Source organism: Gobio gobio, assembly GCF_949357685.1.
Source record: "Gobio gobio genome assembly, chromosome: 20".
In the NCBI taxonomy this organism is placed as follows: Eukaryota; Metazoa; Chordata; class Actinopteri; order Cypriniformes; family Gobionidae; genus Gobio; species Gobio gobio.
The window spans coordinates 9,819,388-9,838,556 of NC_137113.1; the positions used below are offsets into that span (position 1 = coordinate 9,819,388).

Consider the following 19,169-nt stretch of genomic DNA (forward strand, 5'->3'; position numbering starts at 1 on the left):
AAAATCCTCTCAGGATTCGGATTCAGCTTCGGATTTTCCAATGCATCTCTATGGCGCTGACACCTAAAGATATCCGAGTTTCGGTCCCAGCGCAACTGATACTCAACTGCTATTGGCTCATCTGCTGTCGAGGGGAGGGGCTTACCGATAGGTCAATTAGCTAGTTAAAGCTAAAGTTTCCACTACTAAAATATTTAAGTTGATAATTTAAATTTAAATGTATGACTTAGCGAACTCAAATATTTGGAGTTAAGAGCAATTAAAATGTATGAGTACAAAATACAAATCTGCAAGTTCTGCTTACTTAAAGATTTGATGTAACTGACTACATCAGTTTTTTTGAGTTTTGCCCACTTTTTCTCAGTTATTACATCAACACACCATAGGTGGCGATAAGTGTATTGAGTGAGTCACTAAATCATTCATTCAAACATTTAAAAAACACACTGGAAAGTTTAACAAAAGTTTTAAAAATCCGAAAGTTTAAAAAATGCTGCCTTCGGAGGATGCATTTCAAGGTAGGAAGGCATCAAGGCACTTCTGAATTCAATGTTAGCTTCACATCCTTTCTCCTGAGACACCTTCATCTGATCGATTTTTGAAGGCAGCGTAGACGTATCCTTCACTGCCTTTGATATCCCACAGTCCTGTGCGTTCCATTCAGTGACAGTTGAGCTAAAAATAAAGATGGAGTCTGTGTGGTTGTTGGTCAGTTTGTGTCTAAATGTACGTTCCTGACCAAAGTTTTCCATTTCTGATGTCATTTCCAGCGAGAAATTCCTAATGAGTTAATTAAATATTTGCTTAGTTCTCACCAAAGCTCGCTCTATTTGGCTGTAGATCATTAAACCGTTACGCTGCCTCAGGAAGTCTGTCTGAAATCAGTTTTGTGAGATACCTTCATGTGTACTGCCAATAAAGTCACTGTCTGACATGGCAAATTGTTTCCAGGAATTAAACAAGTGACCGTCTTTCGGAGTGAATCATTGAATCATTAATTCATTCTGATGTGGCTCGTTTGAAACTATTTTTGTGGCAAAGCAAAAATCGACAAACTTGACGTGGGACAACCTGCCACTCACATTAGATTGCAGAAATAGTAAACCACAATGAACCAATTAATTCCCGATGAACAAAAATCAAATCATTAATTTTTCTTGTTCCAGAAGCCGTTTCACTCAGATATCACAACGGGGAAGAAAAGACAATCGCAACTTCCGCTTCATGCCAAATTGAATATTAGTAAATAAATGTGTCATAGTGTTATCGTATTTCTTTTCTCATCCATGCTTCATGATCACATTACTTGACAGCTGCTTCTATTGCATTACATGTCATGCGGATGTGCATGTACATATGGAGTTTAACATGGAGAGGCACATTTAAGCCTGCACACATATGGGTACATCAGAAGCTGCTATCTGTCTTGCTGCTACGAAAAACATTTCCTGCCAGAGCAACATTAAATACCTGCAGAGACACAAAAGCTCTCACTCCTGGCACCCAACTGTGGCCCATAAACAATCACAGAGACACACTACAGAGAACACGGTTTTCTAAACAATGTACTGCCTGTAATACACTAACATGATATAAAAAAGGGGAGAGCGAGAGGAATCTGAAAGAATCTGAAATCTACTCCCTTATGAATTTAAAGTCAAATTCTTGTTCATGGCAGGCAATACATGATACATATAATCTTACTCACATGGGTCAGAAATACAAGAATGTCCAAAGAGGCTATGCATTATTTATTGTTTTCATTTCTTGGTCTGGAGTTGGGATGCTCATTTCGGTTAATTTTCCCAACCGACAACCGCTGCTCATTATCCGATTATTAGCCGTTAATTGATAAGATTATAATATTGAATTGCCATTAAATAAAAATATGATGGACAATTGTCTGTGACCCGTAAAAAAGACCCGTTTTTTCAGTGGTTTATTTTACAGTGCAAACAGCAGCATACAGATCAGATAAAATATAAATAAAAAGCATAAAATAAACTCTGGATCTATAAACCATCAGGAAACAGCGGCGAGAAGAACATCCATGACAATGTTTACTTTAGTAAACTTTTCCAAAACCACACTACGAAAAGCCTTAAACAAGGCTTCAGATGGCACTGATGCCCCGGGAATACAGAGATAACGCCTCGCTCGAGTGGCCAGCCACACACCCATCCTCAAATTTCTATATACCCTAATCATTGTTAACAACATGTATTCTTATTTCACTTAGCCCATTGTCTGTGCCTTAATTTATTTTTATATTGATTAATAATTCATTGTTAGCTAACTACGTGCTTTCTATATATATGTACATTTCTGAAATACATAACTTGGACACAGTCTCCTCTGACAACAAATCACTTTAAATTGTAATGTAGCATGCATGTTCTGTGAAGCTGCTTTGAAACAATATGTTTTGTGAGAAGCGCTATACAAATACATGTGAATTGAATTGAACACTACACACTCAAGAATTCACAAAACAACAAATAAACTTCGAACTATGAAGACTTGCAAACAATAAGTCGTTCTCCAGATGTTGCTTAAAACAAATAAACGGAAAGAAGTTCTAGCTTTGTAGAGAGAGAAACATTTGTGTCTTGGTTTATGTTGACGTGTGGTCCTCACCCGCTGGTGGCTGACAGCACGCGGTCTCTAATTGCGCCGCAACACTGCTCAAACTGACATGTGAGAGAATAATTTGTATGTTCAGGACAAAAACATCCTGAAGCCACCACTGCCAACATTTCAGTCCTAAAAACAACCGACCTACAACTGAAATGAGTGCGGGTCTTCGTACACAAAATGTTTCCATATACCTTTAAAGGAATTTATTTCCATTGGTCCAATAATGTGCCTATGCTAATGAGATGCTCAGAGATTGGCGGCTAGCCCTCCATAGCCAATTCATTCTTTTTCGATTTTCTGCTTCACTCAGCTCCTTCAAAAGGCTCATTTAAGATGTCAAGCGACTTGCAATGTATTTCAGCTCTTCCTCACAACCTACACAAGCGAGTTATTTGTGGCAGATTAAGTGGATGCTTTTGAAATACTTATGCTTTTACACAGGATGAATATAAAGAACAAGTAATCCAATGTGCTTATAATTTCATTACTCACCGCAAACAATAAAAACTAATATTCCAGCTCCCAACTAGGCTGTTATATCACACAAAACTAGTCTTCTCATTTATATTTAAGCTGAAGTGGGGCAAACAGCCACCCCGTGGTGAGCAGGAGGTCACAGCGTTCACATCTTTGCCCACTTCAGCAGAAAAAAAGGGCCATTTTGATAATAAGACTTTTGTCATTGCTACCATTAAACTGGGCTGCTTCTGAACGGGTGAGTTGATGAAAAAAACTGCTTACTACACAACTGCTTGGCAGGCGCTTGGTGAGCATGCTGTTTCTCGGCTCAGTATTTACACGCTTGTTTTAAGTCCATCTTCTTGAATCATTTATTCTTGTCAGAAACAGTCTGTATGCAACACAGTTTGTGCACTTGTAGCAAAGCATTTATTCAGGGCAGTTTATGTGGTGCCTGTTAAGGAAAGCACCATTGTTTGTATGGCTGATACTCAAGGTTATGGATCTGAAAAAAGACAGTCAAGCCTAAAATCTTAAAATTAAAGGCGCATAATTCATCCTGCACCATTTGTACATGAATAAAACCTCAAACACCTTGTTGAAGTTAATACTTTTCTAAGAATTTTTTAAATAAAACAGAGCCTACCAAACACACAGAACACTCTAGACCCAACAGAACACCCTAGCAATCGCATAGATATATGCACAGGAGAGCAGCAATTTAAAGTCATGAAACAGCATTTGAACAACATATTTCAGAGTAAAAACCATAGACCGTAAAAAAATATGGACCACGTAGTAGCGATATCGGGACCGGAGTTGCGAAGAAGAGAGCAGGAAGTAGAGGCCAGTTATTATCAAAAGCCCACCCACACTCTTACAGATGCAGAACAATTCATTATGATGGTGTGAAATAAACAGTTATGGAAATATAGAAATGAAAGCTAAAGCTCCAATCTCCTTCCAAAAATCCCCAAATAAACGTATTTAAAAAACGAACACTTGAAATGAAATCATCGTGATAAAAACTGCCTAAAATGACAGAAACCATCTTTAGGAAACAATTATTTGAAGTGTAATTGAATTGTTTAGTGTGTCTCGCATCCATTCAAATACATGGAGAGGTGGAGTTTATGAGCTATACTGGGACCGGCCACCGGGGGAGCGATCGAGGCGCGGAGGCTTCAGTTTCTGAGAGGAGCACTACAGGCTTGGTAAAAACTGAGTATTCAATAATAATAACAACACTGGCGTACTACAATAAGTCAAATGTGAATGGCAATGCCATCAATTATATTGTAAAGGTCTATTTTTGCTGTAACTTTTATTATATTAACATCAACCATTTAAAAATATTTCGAAAAAACTGCATTTACATTAGAAATTTTGATTGCCATTTTTACCAGAACCCTTCCAGCCAGGGGTTAAAGTGGGCCGGAACTGTCCGGAACTGCATTCCGGCACCTCAGATAAATTAATAAATAAATAAATCCAGCAGTCGCAGCGCGAGAGCAGCTGGACCGTTTCACGTACAGCGCTGACAAACCTGTTCGGCGCTTTCGCCTCTGTTTTGAAGTAATAACAAGTGCCAGGCAGTCGCTTTATCGACTTGGTCGGCATTACTGGGAACGCCCACAAAACGTCATATCCGCCATATGCCGTGGGGGAAAACAAACCATTAGAATGAATGCACGTAGACCTTGTTAGACGCTTTATCTTTACTCTTTGTAATGACTATGATTTATTTTTGCTTGGTGCAGTCCCGAAAAGTTGTCATGTGGCGTTCCGCACCCCTAGTAAGTTTAAAAAACCCTGATCTGAAGTTTTATACTGCCAAATAAACAGACGTAACTGTTCGTCAATTCTGAAAGCCTGTGCAATACGTCCATTACAATGAAACATTTGCACTACACGATGCTGGTATTATTGTAAAGATTAAAAAAAGTGATTTCATTAATTGCAATGGCAAAACTTTGTTGAACAAAACGCCAATAAAGTCATACTTGTCACGTACGGGACTCGTTAAAGCAGTTTTTCCACGATGAGCGATCACATACCCATATAATGCGTCAGGGTTATTGATGTACAAAACATTCAAAAGTCTTCTTTATTTCATGATGCGAAGGGCTGGGCTCATGCTTGTGCTTCAAGCTGATAGTCACATTATGTGTATGACACTTGTACATTTTCTCGTCAAAATGCATGCTGCTCCCACAAATATCACACAACATAATAGCTAGGCTACTTCATAAATCACCCAGTCTATTGATGAAGATGGTTGCTATAAAAAAGTAAATAAAAAAAACTTTGATATTGTCAGTAATTCTAATAATATTGTGACACTGACAACATATTGTCAACTCCAAATATCAATTTCATAGCACATGACACGTTTTATGATCATTTTAAAACTTTATGTATGTAATACTTTTAATCCATTAAATCCAGGAACACCGAATTAACGTCTTCATCAAAAGACTATTTTTTGATTTATGAAGTTGGCATGTCATACCTATATGGGGGTCGGCGGAGCAGCCCGGAGTATTTTGATGAGAAAATGACACCTCTGGCCATTGATTCCGTTGGGTCGTTTATCAGTCACAGATACTGTACGGACAATCTGACCCATTTGGCTCAGTTTTTCTATATATCTTGCTCTGTCGAGCGGCAAAAGTGATTCTACACAGGCTATACTGGTTTAGCCCCATCCATTTACATTGTGGGGTAATGGACTGTTTTCCCCCACACCGACTCCGCCCCCACGCCACGCCCCCAGCTATGACCCAACGCCGACCAAGTCTATCCATTTGAATACAAGCACAACATCATGTGTACAGTAAAGGCTCTGTGGTGAAACTAGCTGAACCAGACTTAATAGCTCCGACCATGTTGTGAATTGTTGAGGTAAACTATAGGTTGCCTACATGACTGTAATCATGGCGGTAGCCAGCTATGAGGTAAACGAGGTCCGGACCTCTGTATTTTTCCGAGGTGTATAGCTATAATAAATGTTGTAAAATAATTTCAACCAGATTAGGCATAAAATAACGAATGTGTGTGTACATATTGTGAATAAATGTATTAAACGTATTTATAGCATTTGTATGCTTCAGTGAATTAACTTGTCTAAGAAAATGCTTAATATAATATAGGCTAAATATCAGTTAACCCTATGTTTACTTCACTGACACAGACAAAAATGAAAAGACTATCCGGTCAGAGCTCAGCTTTAGGATGGGAAGAGACAGGGCAAGAGAAGAATACTGAGAGAAAAAGAAATAGTGGAAGAGTGATGGAAATGAGAGAGTGATGAAATAATGAAAAGTAGGTATGATAGATTATCTACTGCCCACTAACATGGTTTTAAAAGCTATTTATTATTATTTTTCAGCCTTCAAACATCTTAAAATGCATATATGTAGATCAGAAAAATCTAAATTTTCTTGGGGGACCATGCCCTCCAAAATAACAAATATTTGTGATCTCTGGTTGTAAAACTCCATAAGGCAGTGGCATGCTCAAAAGTTTTAGCTTTTTCTGGAAACTTGTTTGCTTTGACCTCATATCTGGAGTTAATGCATTTATGCTGTTAATGTGTTGCAGCCTGGAATATTTATATATAGGCCTACTTAATATTAAAATTGAATATTCAGACAGTATATACTCATTTTATCTCTGTGCTTTGACGATTCTTTTAATTGTTTAAAATACTAATTATTTCTGTGGCAGAAAACGTTGTGGCACCAAGATCGGCTACTATGGGGGCCCTTGGGTTTGTTATATTGTTATAGTGTTCTCAATTCGGGTTTTAATCATTTTTATACTTCCCATTTTTATGTTTGAATTTACATTGTGAAAAACAAGGTTGTATCGCATATTATTTTAACATAGTATCATCATCATATCAGTGTAGATGTAGATGGACCAAAATAAAACCATTAAAATATCAACTAAATAAGTATTGTGATACTTGGTGCCACAGTGATACTCTTGTCCCAAAAAGTATTGCTATGCCATGATACTCAATATGTTGTCCCACGGTGAGTAATTTTCCCCAGTTGCACCTATACAAAATTTGAGGGTTCACCCACCTGCCAACTCCCACTTTAACCACTGCTTCCAACCCTCTCTTTACTCGCCAGGCTGATATACTATGTTATATACTATATAAATATAGGCCTACATTTCCACCAATGGCACCGATTTTTAAATATCTGAACGTACACTCTTTACATCAGTCAATCAAGCGTTATATTATGATAATCAAGAAATTTAGTAATTATAATTAAAACTTGGTAACCATGTATGAATGCATATTTGTCATTTTAACTGAACTTAGGTGGTGGTGCTTAAGATATTATACTACTGCTAATAACTACTAATTACAATATACAACGCACTAAGGATTAATGAGCTGCTAGGTTCATGAATATTAATCACCCAGTCAGCGTTCACTCTAACTGATTTGCGCCAGCCAATGAGATTGCCGTTTGATTCACACTAGAGTTTGCGGTAAGTCAAATACAGGTATGCTGTGCATCCATTGAGATGAATTGAAGTAGTACAGATTGCTTGACGGAGAGCGAAACTTAGCGAGTGAAAATATATCCAAGCTAAACTTGGCCTCTAACACACGCTGGCGAGTAAAATCCAAGAATTTATTAGCCAATGGCTAATAATATTATTTAGTCGCTCAGAGTGAAGATTTAGTCGCATTTGCGAGGGATTTACTCACATTGTAGAGGGTTGCCTTCAATTGAGCCCTAAAGTGTGGATGGTTGGGCATTATTCTGCTGAGTATAAAGCTTGTTATAGTCCATGTTTGGTCTCTCTGATCTCAAAAAACTTCAAAACCACAGGCCAGTGTGGTTAATAAGTTATCAAAGAGCTGAAATAAAGGATAACATTTGAAAATTCTAAGCAATACGGAGGCATTCCCTAACCTCAGAAACTCCACTGATTTATCTTTCCCCTTAAACAACTAATGGCAAAAACACTGAATAAAAATGATCAGCAATAAAAAAGCATTTTTCACTGGGAAAACAGCCATGTTCCTGTCGCATAACAACACTTCAACCTTCACTGAAGTGGCAGGATATCTGAGTGACACTCCGACTAATTAAAATTCCCAAATATCATCAGCCTGACAGCAACAGCTTTCAACTCCTCTGATGAGGGGCTGTACCAGAAAGGTCTTTCTGTATGCAAACGCGCAAAAAGATGCCTTCAGAAATCAATTGATCTATTAAAGTAACTGGGTCGTTTAGAGATCTGTGCGCTGGTTTAATTGCCTGTAAAAAAAAAAAGGGAAAAGAAAATGTCATCGTGATGATTTGGCACCAGCACAAAGATCAAGGGAAGACTAATTATGAGTAATTGTGAAGTTAGACCATGTTTCTTGCTCAAATTCAGTGTATGTTATGAATAAATAAATGTTGATAGATTAATTAGAAAATAGATTAATCCTTATTAAAGCTACAAAAGTTATTCAGTCAAGAGCAAAGTGATTCTATTTTTCATTTGTTCTTTAATTATCCTTAATGACAGACAGTAGCAGGTTTATTAGGCTGCTGTCACTTTAAGGTGGTTCTGACACACATCCCATTTTCTTAAAACACTTTACGCTCATTTAAGACTTAATTTAAAGGAACACACCGACTTTTTGGGACTTTAGCTTATTCCCCGTATTCCCCAGAGTTAGATAAGTCCATACATACCATTCTTATCTCCGTGCGTGCCATAACTCTGTCTGACGCACCCACCGCTAGCCTAACTTAGCACAAAGACTGGAGGTAAACAGCTCCATCTAGACCAATATGGCTAGGAACTATTCTCTCATGAGAAATGAGAATGAGAGTATAGTTTCTAGCCATTTAAAGCAACTTTTCATTTTCCGTCGGTCTTAGTACACAATGTATCTAGACACATCACAACATGTAAATAGGAAAATGATGGCGTTATTTTGTCACCTGTTGAGCAGTAGGCTAGATGGAGCCCTATACCTCCAGTCTTTGTGCTAAGCTAGGCTAGCCGTGGGAGTGTCAGACAGAGTTATGGCATGCACAGAGATGAGAATTCTATATATGGACTTATCTAACTCTGGGGGATATGGGGAATAAGCTTAAGTCCCCAAAAGTCAGCGTGTTCCTTTAACTCATTGAAGACTGTGCTTACCAGGATAATTGAAAAAACGGGCAATTTGTCATAATTTTATGTTTTTTGTCCGTTCAAGCGCTGTTTAAAACTGCTTTCTTTGCGCACAAGTCGTGTCAGGAGATTCACAGATGCTGCACTACGTTCTCTTTTGTGTCTTATCGCGCCTGAATGGTTTAAAAGCATTTGCATGAATAAGAGCGTGGTCATAAAATTTAACGCAAGCCAATGGATGACAGGACAAAACGGATGCGGAATAAATTTTAACGCATTCAACTGAAAAAAAACAAGTTCATTTTGACAGGACTATCATAAAAACCTAATTTAAAGCACAAATAACTATGTCGTGATATATATCATTATTGTGAAATAAAATTTCTCATATTGTGACATAAGATTTTGGTTATATTGCCCACCCCTAAACCCGCTGTTTGCCTGAGGGCCATCAAGAGCTAAGGCAAACAATATGCGTGTGAATGAGAGAGAGAGAGGAGACAAAAAAAAAAAAGAAAGAAATCCCACAAGCTCTTTTCTTCCAGTTCTAATCATAATGTAATCCAGTCCAACGGCCTTAATTTCCATACTGCTAAATAACACGGCCATTAGACACAAAGATTAAGATGCTTTAAATCTGTGGTTTAACAAAACAGAAGTTACTCAATCTACAGTAGCTCAGCTGAAGTCAAGCTTTACTTTTAAAGCTAATTGGCATGAAATGGCATGAAGTAGGCATGAAACGGAAGTTGCGATAGTCTTTTCTTCCCTGTTGTGACGTATATAGGAGTGAAACGGCTTCTCGAAAAAAAAATTTAGAGCTTGATTTTGTTCATCAGGAATTGATTAGATTGTTGTGGTTTGATCTCATGTGAGTGACTCGCGCCAGTAAACATGTCAACAGAGAAGAGAAGAGATGTAATTTATATCTGTAAGAGGGAGGGAAGTTATGGTGATTAAAGATTTTGAGGACACATGAGTATGTTTCTCACAAAACGCTATTATAGTCCACGGACGACCCCTAGAATTTTTAAAATCTTTTATCATGATCATCTGGTCACTCATAACTCAATATGATATCTTCAGACTGTATTGTATTCTCATCATCATCCCGTTAGGAAGTGGCCTTATGTTCATTATCATAATAATGATGATAATTGTCGGATAATGACTAATTTCTCCTGTTACTTCTTTGTTTACAGTCTATCTGGTTTCCTGTCCAGACGCCCACCAACGGACTGACACCAAGACACCAAATAAAAGAACAGCCTTCTCAGACGCTGGCTGCACATTAAAACAAGGCAGTGTTAAACACTAGAAGCACGTCTCTATAAAGGCCTGAAGATATGGTGTAGAAAGCCGATGGAAATAGGATGAGAGTCTTTCAGAGACAGATGGGAAAGAGGAAGGCAGAAAGTCAGAGAAACAACTAACAATAGATTGAAAGCGGATGGGCGTACTTGCAAAATAGTGAGAAATAATGAGGTGTGAAAAAAACAGGGGGAAAAAAAAAAGTGTCAAATGATATCTGGGATTTTTGTTAGAGATTCCCACGTATATGGAATAAATAATCAAATGAAAGATTGTATGCAAATGTATATTTATTAAATAATTCAAATAGTTATTTTTGGGTGAATTATTCCTGTAAGGTGGCGTTTGAGTGTATATGTGTGCAATAACTGATTAGCATTCAGCTGAAGCTATGATTTCATGTTTGCATGCCTTCAGCATGTTTTTGACCGTGTCATTTGTAAGCTCACTCATGAATATTACCTTTCTAATTACCAGCTCCACTACAGAGCGTAATTGACTAGAGAAAATAATCAAACTGAATATCAGTGCAAGGGCCCCTGTTTGCACTCTGGGGCCCTCCGTCTTACATTGTTATTCACACAGAGACTGCGTTCATAAAGCAAAACGTGAACGGACAATAATTTAGTCCATTTAGCCTCCCTTTCACTGCGTACCAAATAAATTTGCACCAACAAATCCAGAAATACAGATGGAATTATATATACTTTTTTTGCAGCACTCTGGTAATTCCATTGAACACCTTAAAAAGTCAAAGGTGGAAAATAAGTGAGTCAGCATGGTAATGTGTTTACATTTTACCATAAAAACAGCCATTTAGATACAGACAGAGTATCTAAGTACCTCAATAAAGACCCATTTGCTCTTTTGCAGCACTTGTAAAGATGGAAAAGTGGTATTATTGCAAAATTTGAAGCACTTCGGGTCTTTGTAGACAAGGGGGCTTCACTTACTCGCAGTCTCTCTACAGACACAATAAGAGCAGCGCACGACGACATCGACCACCCGTGGCAAGAGCAGATAATTCTTAGACCGGTAAACAGTGGCGTGTCCCAGTGGAGAGAGATTAAAGAGCGAGAAACTGTGTGAGAAGAGTGAGACTTGCACTGAGTACCACTTGGATAAATGAAGTAAACTGCAGTCGGCTCGATAGGAAAGGAGTGGAACTCAAAATTCTATATCGAGGGATGCACCGATCATGATTTTTCATGGCTAGTTCTGATTTTTTTTTTACAAGAAAATTGGCCAGTTACAATCCCGCAAATTTATTTATTGTCTATTTGCCCTATAACATTAGCCTGATGTTGTCCTACTCAGATTCTAGTCAGAATATGAGTCTGATACTGCTCCATTGGGCTGTGATTATGGGGCGTGTTTCAACCGAACCAGGAAAGAAAATGCCTCTGCACTCAATTGGATAGACCTACAACCAATCAGAGCAACGAAGTAAGTGACACATGTTGAGGGACACATAGTTGTCAACAGAACTCAACTGCACGCACACTGGAAGAAGTAGAAGAAGAAGATGAGCGTAAACGATCTTTGCCGGTGTTGTAAAGAGGGATTTAAGGATACGCGGAGAACTTACCAACACGATCATCATTTTTGAGAGAAATAGTAAAGGTGAATGCATATACAAACAAGTTCTCCGTTTAGAACACTAATTCAACTCAAGCGCTCTTTGGTGACGCACGTTACTGTTGATCATCTGTCCATCATCATATAAAGCCCGTCCTGACAATTTGATTGGTCCAAACAGCTCTGGTTCGAGCATAGTTGCTCCACAACGTATCAAGTCCAGACCGAACTTCCCGACCTCAAATGTTGTGGGCGGGGCTAAGTTCGGCTGGCATTGTATACAAAGGAAGATATTTGGAAGAATGTATGTAACCAAGCAAACCAAGCGCTTATGGAACAGCAGCGATATAGCGTTTTATTGGTTACTGCTCTAAGCACTTATACAATCTAAAACTTTAAAAAGGCATTATATAGACGTAAGAGGACTAGAAAATGGTATCAAAACTTTTCTGAAGATAGTCAGTTCCCTTCAGACATACATTAATATAATCCTGCACCCCCAATTCAATATTTTTCTTCCAATATTTCGAGCATCGCGAACAGTGAGCTTGTTGTGCTTTATTCATTATCTACCCGCACGCCTCCTCGCCTCTTTGCTTCCATGTTCAGCTTGTTCCATCTCTGGCCTGTGATAAAGTCCCGTTTACAAACTTTATAATATTTCCACACAAATTACATCTGGGAAATGATTGCAATGCAGTTGGCGCGCAAATACGGAATAGAGATCGGCCAAAATAAAACGGAAAACCGATATTGATATTCTGATTTATTACTGGTCGACCGGTGCATCTCTTATACTACCCAAGTTCTTCTTTCTTCCATTATCACATTAAAGGAACATGCCACTATTTTTGAAAATAGGCTAATTTTCCTACTCCCGTAGAGTTAAACAGTTGAGTTTTACCGTTTTTGAATCCATTCTGCCGATCTCTGGGTCTGGCGGTAGCACTTAGCATAGCTTAGCACTAGCATCTCGCTCAAAAATTGAGCTTGATTTTAATATTTTTCCTATTTCCGTGTACAAAGACCGACAGAAAATGAAAAGTTGCGATTTTCTAGGCCGATATGGCTCAAAATATACTCTCATTCCTGCCTAATAATCAAGGAACTTGATTGAACTTGACATGGGTGCAGCAGGCACAATGATATTACACAGTGCCTGAAAATAGGCTAACTTCCATCAACATAACCAACGTGATAACCTGCTTGCACAGGGAGCGTGCTGGGTACTATTTTCAGGCACTGCGTAATATCACCTGCTCTCATGAACTTAATTGTTACGTAAACCTATCCATAAACATAACAAGCCAAATGAAATAAATAGGAAATTTAATAAAAACTTTCAAAACCAACATCTAACCCTCTTTTCCCCATCCTTTTTTTTTCTTTTTTTCAAATCCTCTACTGGTCCGAGAGCAGCACTCGGATAAGAGTGGTCTCCATGGTAACCTCCAGCCTGCAGCCATCTGTGTTGAGTATTGCATTAAGGCCGTCGGTTCAGGAGTTTAGGGAGTTGGTAATTCATTCTGCAGCAACAGGGAATACACTCCTGTGTGAGGTTAGACCCGTAATCCCTCTAAAGGAATACTATAGCTCTTCGACAGCGAGGGACAGTGATGAGGGATATAAACCATCCTGACCATACTTAAGCTGCATATTGGAAATGGGGTGGCTGGAAGAGTACAAAAACTTCACCAGTAACTTAACCCAAAGTTCACCCCAGGCACTACAGACAAGAAGTGATACAGGTAGATTAAAGGTGCCACTTCATGGAGGGTCTAAATGACACAAAGAGTAAAAAAAACAAACATCTTAAACCAGTGTAGTTTTTAGGTTTTTTTGGCTGGTTTAGGCTACATCTACACTAATCCGGATAAATTTGAAGACGGAGTTGTCATCTAAAAACGCTCTGCATCCACACTATCTTTTCAATCGTTTTCCAAAAGTTGCTCATCCACACTGAAACATCTGAAAATGCTTACATCCCCGTACTGCGCATGAGTAACACCTAAGAAGCCCTCCTGTTCTCCACTCATTACCTGTATTAACTGCACCTGTTTGAACTCGTTACCTGTATAAAAGACACCTGTCCACACACTCAATCAAACAGATTCCAACCTCTCCACAATGGCCAAGACCAGAGAGCTGTGTAAGGACATCAAGGATAAAATTGTAGACCTGCACAAGGCTGGGATGGGCTACAGGACAATAGGCAAGCAGCTTGGTGAGAAGGCAACAACTGTTGGCGCAATTATTAGAAAATGGAAGAAGTTCAAGATGATGGTGAATCTCCCTCGGTCTGGGGCAACATGCAAGATCTCACCTTGTGGGGCATCAATGATCATGAGGAAGGTGAGGGATGAGCCCAGAACTACACGGCAGGACCTGGTCAATGACCTGAAGAGAGCTGGGACCACAGTCTCAAAGAAAACCATTAGTAACACACTACGCCGTCATGGATTAAAATCCTGCAGCGCACGCAAGATCCCCCTGCTCAAGCCAGCACATGACCAGGCCCGTCTGAAGTTTGCAAATAACCATCTGGATGATCCAGAGGAGGAATGGGAGAAGGTCATGTGGTCTGATTAGACAAAAATAGAGCTTTTTGGTCCAAACTCAACTCGCCATGTTTGGAGGAAGAAGAAGGACGAGTACAACCCCAAGAACACCATCCCAACCGTGAAGCATGGAGGTGGAAACATCATTCTTTGGGGATGCTTTTCTGCATAGGGGACAGGATGACTGCACCGTATTGAGTGGAGGATGGATGGGGCCATGAATCACGAGATCTTGGCCAACAACCTCCTTCCCTCAGTAAGAGCATTGAAGATGGGTCGTGGCTGGGTCTTCCAGCATGACAACGACCCGAAACACACAGCCAGGGCAACTAAGGAGTGGCTCCGTAAGAAGCATCTCAAGATCCTGGAGTGGCCTAGCCAGTCTCCAGACCGGAACCCAATAGAAAATCTTTAGAGGGAGCTGAAAGTCCTTATTGCCCAGCGACAGCCCCGAAACCTGAAGTATCTGGAGAAGGTCTGTATGGAGGAGTGGGCCAAAATCCCTGCTGCAGTGTGTGCCAACCTGGTCAAGAACTACAGGAAATGTATGATCTCTGTAATTGCAAACAAAGGTTTCTGTACCAAATGTTAAGGTCTGCTTTTCTGATGTATCAAATACTTATGTCATGCAATAAAATGCAAATTAATTACTTAAAAATCATACAATGTGATTTTCTGGATTTTCCGTCACTCACAGTTGAATAGTACCTATAATAAAAATTACAGACTTCTACATGCTTTGTAAGTGGGCAACCTGCAAAATCGGCAGTGTATCAAATACTTGTTTTCCCCACTATATGTAAATAGTGTCAGATACTATTTGTACCTCAGGGTTGTTGTACATTAAATGGTATGCAATAATAACAGAGTGTAATTTATCAAATTTAATAAAATTATTAAATGGATGCCACCTTATAGGGACAGTAAAGCACTCACCACACCTACCTCCAATACTAACTGATAAACACTTTATTATTAAACACGTTATTTCAACTTTTTAAATATATTAATTTTTATTGAAAATAAATGCTTTTCGGATCTGATATGTGATGGGAAAAATGAGTAGAGGGAGTTCGCTAAAAGGCTGATCCAAACACAGGGCGGTTTGCGTCAAAACTTTCTGTCACACACCTATCAACCAGATGTCAATGGGCGGAGTTAGTGTAAATAGCCTCTGCCAAAAAAGTGGCCTATTTGTGAGGTAGACACTCTGCTTTTTATATAGATTCAGACTGTGAGACCAGCAAAAACCAGCAAGCCAATATAGGTTTGTTAATATCGACAGGGTGATCAATTGACCAAAAACAGTTGCAAAGTAAAACATGTCCACTTTGATTTCATGTTGAATTAAAACTTTACAACAATTACAATGAATGAAAACAAACCCATATTCTTCATGTCATACTACCTATCTTACAGATACCCAAAACATACACAGAACAAACAGAGCTAGAGCAATAAATAACTTTAGTGTTATGGTACTGATTATTGATTATTGAGAGAAATGCCTTTACAGCTTATTGATTTAACTTCTCAGCGGCTATTAATCATGCATTAGAGCTTTTATTTCCGTCTGCATCTAAACTGTCATCAATCGTCTCTCTTAAGCTTGCGGTCGACGTTTAATTAGAACTTAAATGCTGGTCAACATCAACTGAGAAGTTCATCGATCATATTAGAAGAATCCTGCTGGCATTTTCCCCTTGAAAGCTATGGAAGCTTAAGAGCAATATAATCATTTAAAGCTGTTTGAATTTTTTAATCAGAAAGGTAATTTTAGCTTGAATGGAAGTGGCATGTATGGTAAACATCTTCTGAAAGCTATGTTGTGCCTTTTGCCGTAATGGAAAAGATTATTAGACCGCACACATTAACACAAACCCATTAGGTTTCCCACATATTTTGACTAATGAATTTCAATGACTTTTCCAGTTGTTTGTGATTAATAGACAATGATTTTTAAATATCATTTTTATAGAGACAACACTCCAAGATAGCAACTAGTTGATGAAATATTTTAGACTTATCACTAAATTTTTTTTTTCCAAAAAGCCTGTAAATCACGAATATCCTGACATTTCCAGGTTTCCATGACTGTGAAAGAGGCAACCCCTGTACATACACTCAAAATGGACCCAGAATAAATACAGACAATTTAAATAAAATGTTGTTGCATACCTTCATTGTCTTTAATTGTAAAGTTGGGGTTGGCAGGAACTCCTCCGGGAAAAGAGAAGGAAAATCCTTTTCCGTTGGCAAAATCATCTTTATCCACAGCAGTGATTGTCTGAATGACCTGAAGAAAAAAAATCAGGAAAGACATCAGTGAGAAACATTCTCATGCTCATCTGTTCTGGTTAGTGAACTTTCTTAGCTTATCTTTAGCTTTTTTTGGGTCTCTCTGGTAGACATGTATAGATTCCATCAGTATCCCATTGCGGGAGACAAATTCAGCAGGGTTCAGAAGCTCAGAATACAGTTTTGCTTCATTATTTTGGTTTTTCTCATTCTCTTTCTCTCATCTCGGAGTGAACTCAATGCTTCTGAAATCTCTGATGGCATCTCAGCAGCTCTAGGAAGCGGAGTCCTTTGTGCGTCAAAACCAGCTGGTTTGCTGGTCTGAGTTGTCCTGGCAACCCGATTGGCATTTGATTCCTTGAGTGTGGTCCATTATGAGTTGCACATCCCCGTGCCGCACTCCCTACAAAGAGCAATACCTTCCGACTGAAGAGGTTCAGACTGAAGGAGTCCTTAATTGGATCGCTTCTCGCTTGTGTGAAACCAGGAACAATAAAAGGACAACCTCGAAATGAAATACAGTTAATGCCTGTAAATGACTGTATGTTATAGAATTATTTTGTTTTTATATCAAATGTCTGTATAACTTCAGCTTTAAAACCTGAGGAAACTGGAGCATTTTATTTAACATATCAAACTTAGAAAGGACATTTAAAAAATCCTGTTTACTTCATTTAAACAATTAATTTTGATTTAACGGCATTGTATCAGGTTTCTGGATCAAATATAATTGCCTCATGGAAAATTGACTTGAAAGAGATACTCTTTGACTTGATGTTTTCATTTTAAAATAACATGTTTCAATCAAGTAGCCAAATCAAACAGGACCTTCACTTCCCATCATGTTTGTAAAGGGGCTGAATTGGGAGAGTAAATGTTGAAATAAAGTTTTAGCAAGATAAGAAATTGGAGAGACTTGTTAATGTTTAATGTTCTACTGGTTATGTTAGTGGTTTTGGGGGTTACTATTGTGGTGAAGTGCTGAGCTTGTGCTTGGGTTGCTGACCTGCTAACAAGAATTTCAATTGCTTAAATAATAAAGTAACCACTATGGTAGTGCTCTGGATGAAACCAGTATCACGTCTGGACTGCCAATAACAAACTAAATATTACTTTTTTTTTACACAAGACTAAACAAGACGCATTAATTGTATTGGATTATTTGAATTATTCAATTTAAATGAAAACCATTTAAGCTAAACTAAAATGATTAATTAAAGTTAAATGAACACCATTGATTCTAGTTAGTTGTACATGGTTAATTCTATTGGGTTTTACTTGTTTCAATCACGTGTAACCCCTGTCCGTGATTGAATCATGTTTAGCCAATAAAGAGCTACTTTTGTTGAGTGATACAGTTAAAAAAATAAAGTATAAAGTATAGTTTATAAATAATACGTAATATGGTTTATAAGTATGTGGGTTGATTTTGTCAAAAAGTCTAAACTGGCGCTGTCAAAACATTTCTCTTTTTTACTCAGCAACACAGGCTCAACCAATTATGTGAGTTTGGGGGTGGATCGATCTGTTTTTACAACCAATGGCATATGGGGGAGGAGTTTGCGATTCAGTCTTTGGGCCCTATCATACACCTAGTGCAATGCCACGCAAGTGTTTTTTGGTAGTTTCAGCCCAGACGCAGTTATTTTCACGTCCAGCGCCAACGTTGTTTAAATAGCATATGCACTCGCGTCCATCTGTTCGTCCATGGGCGTGCTGGTCTGAAAACAAGGTGTATTCAGGCGTATTGTTGGGCCATTGCTATTTTGAGGCAACTGAAAACGACTGCACCATTGACCAACAAAAACCTGGTCTAAAGTCAATTGGGCAGTAATATGCACCTATAGGCGGGTGCACAACGCGCAGATACACTTACAGCAGCAAACCAACAGTTCAGTAGTTCAGTCTTTCCGCTCGCAAATTCCACCATGTAAATAGTGAATCCGCCATGGGTGTAAGGTGGCCTTTAAAGGGAATGGGAGATGAGATGATTGGTTTATTGCACGTTACTCCGAAAACACACCCATTACTCATTAAGAGACTAGCTACAACCCTTTTAGACCATGTGCCGGGCGCGCAGACTGTTTTCTTTTCGTCATTAAACTAGCAAAAGTGGATTCGGACACGCCCTAAGTGCACCATGCGCTTCAGACCATGCGCTCAGATTAAAATAGGGCCCTT

At 38.7% G+C, this 19,169-nt stretch overlaps 1 protein-coding gene across 3 annotated transcripts in view; it reads right to left on the reverse strand.

The window, feature by feature from the left end:
• The window catches only part of LOC307117044 (cadherin-18), a 234,164-nt gene that overhangs the window by 13,945 nt on the left and 201,050 nt on the right, over positions 1–19,169 (reverse strand). For all 3 annotated transcript variants that reach the window (XM_079801713.1, XM_079801711.1, XM_079801712.1), the window contains one exon: positions 16,869–16,986. In XM_079801713.1, the coding sequence (XP_079657839.1) occupies positions 16,869–16,986 (118 nt within the window). The remainder of the gene's footprint in view (positions 1–16,868; positions 16,987–19,169) is intronic.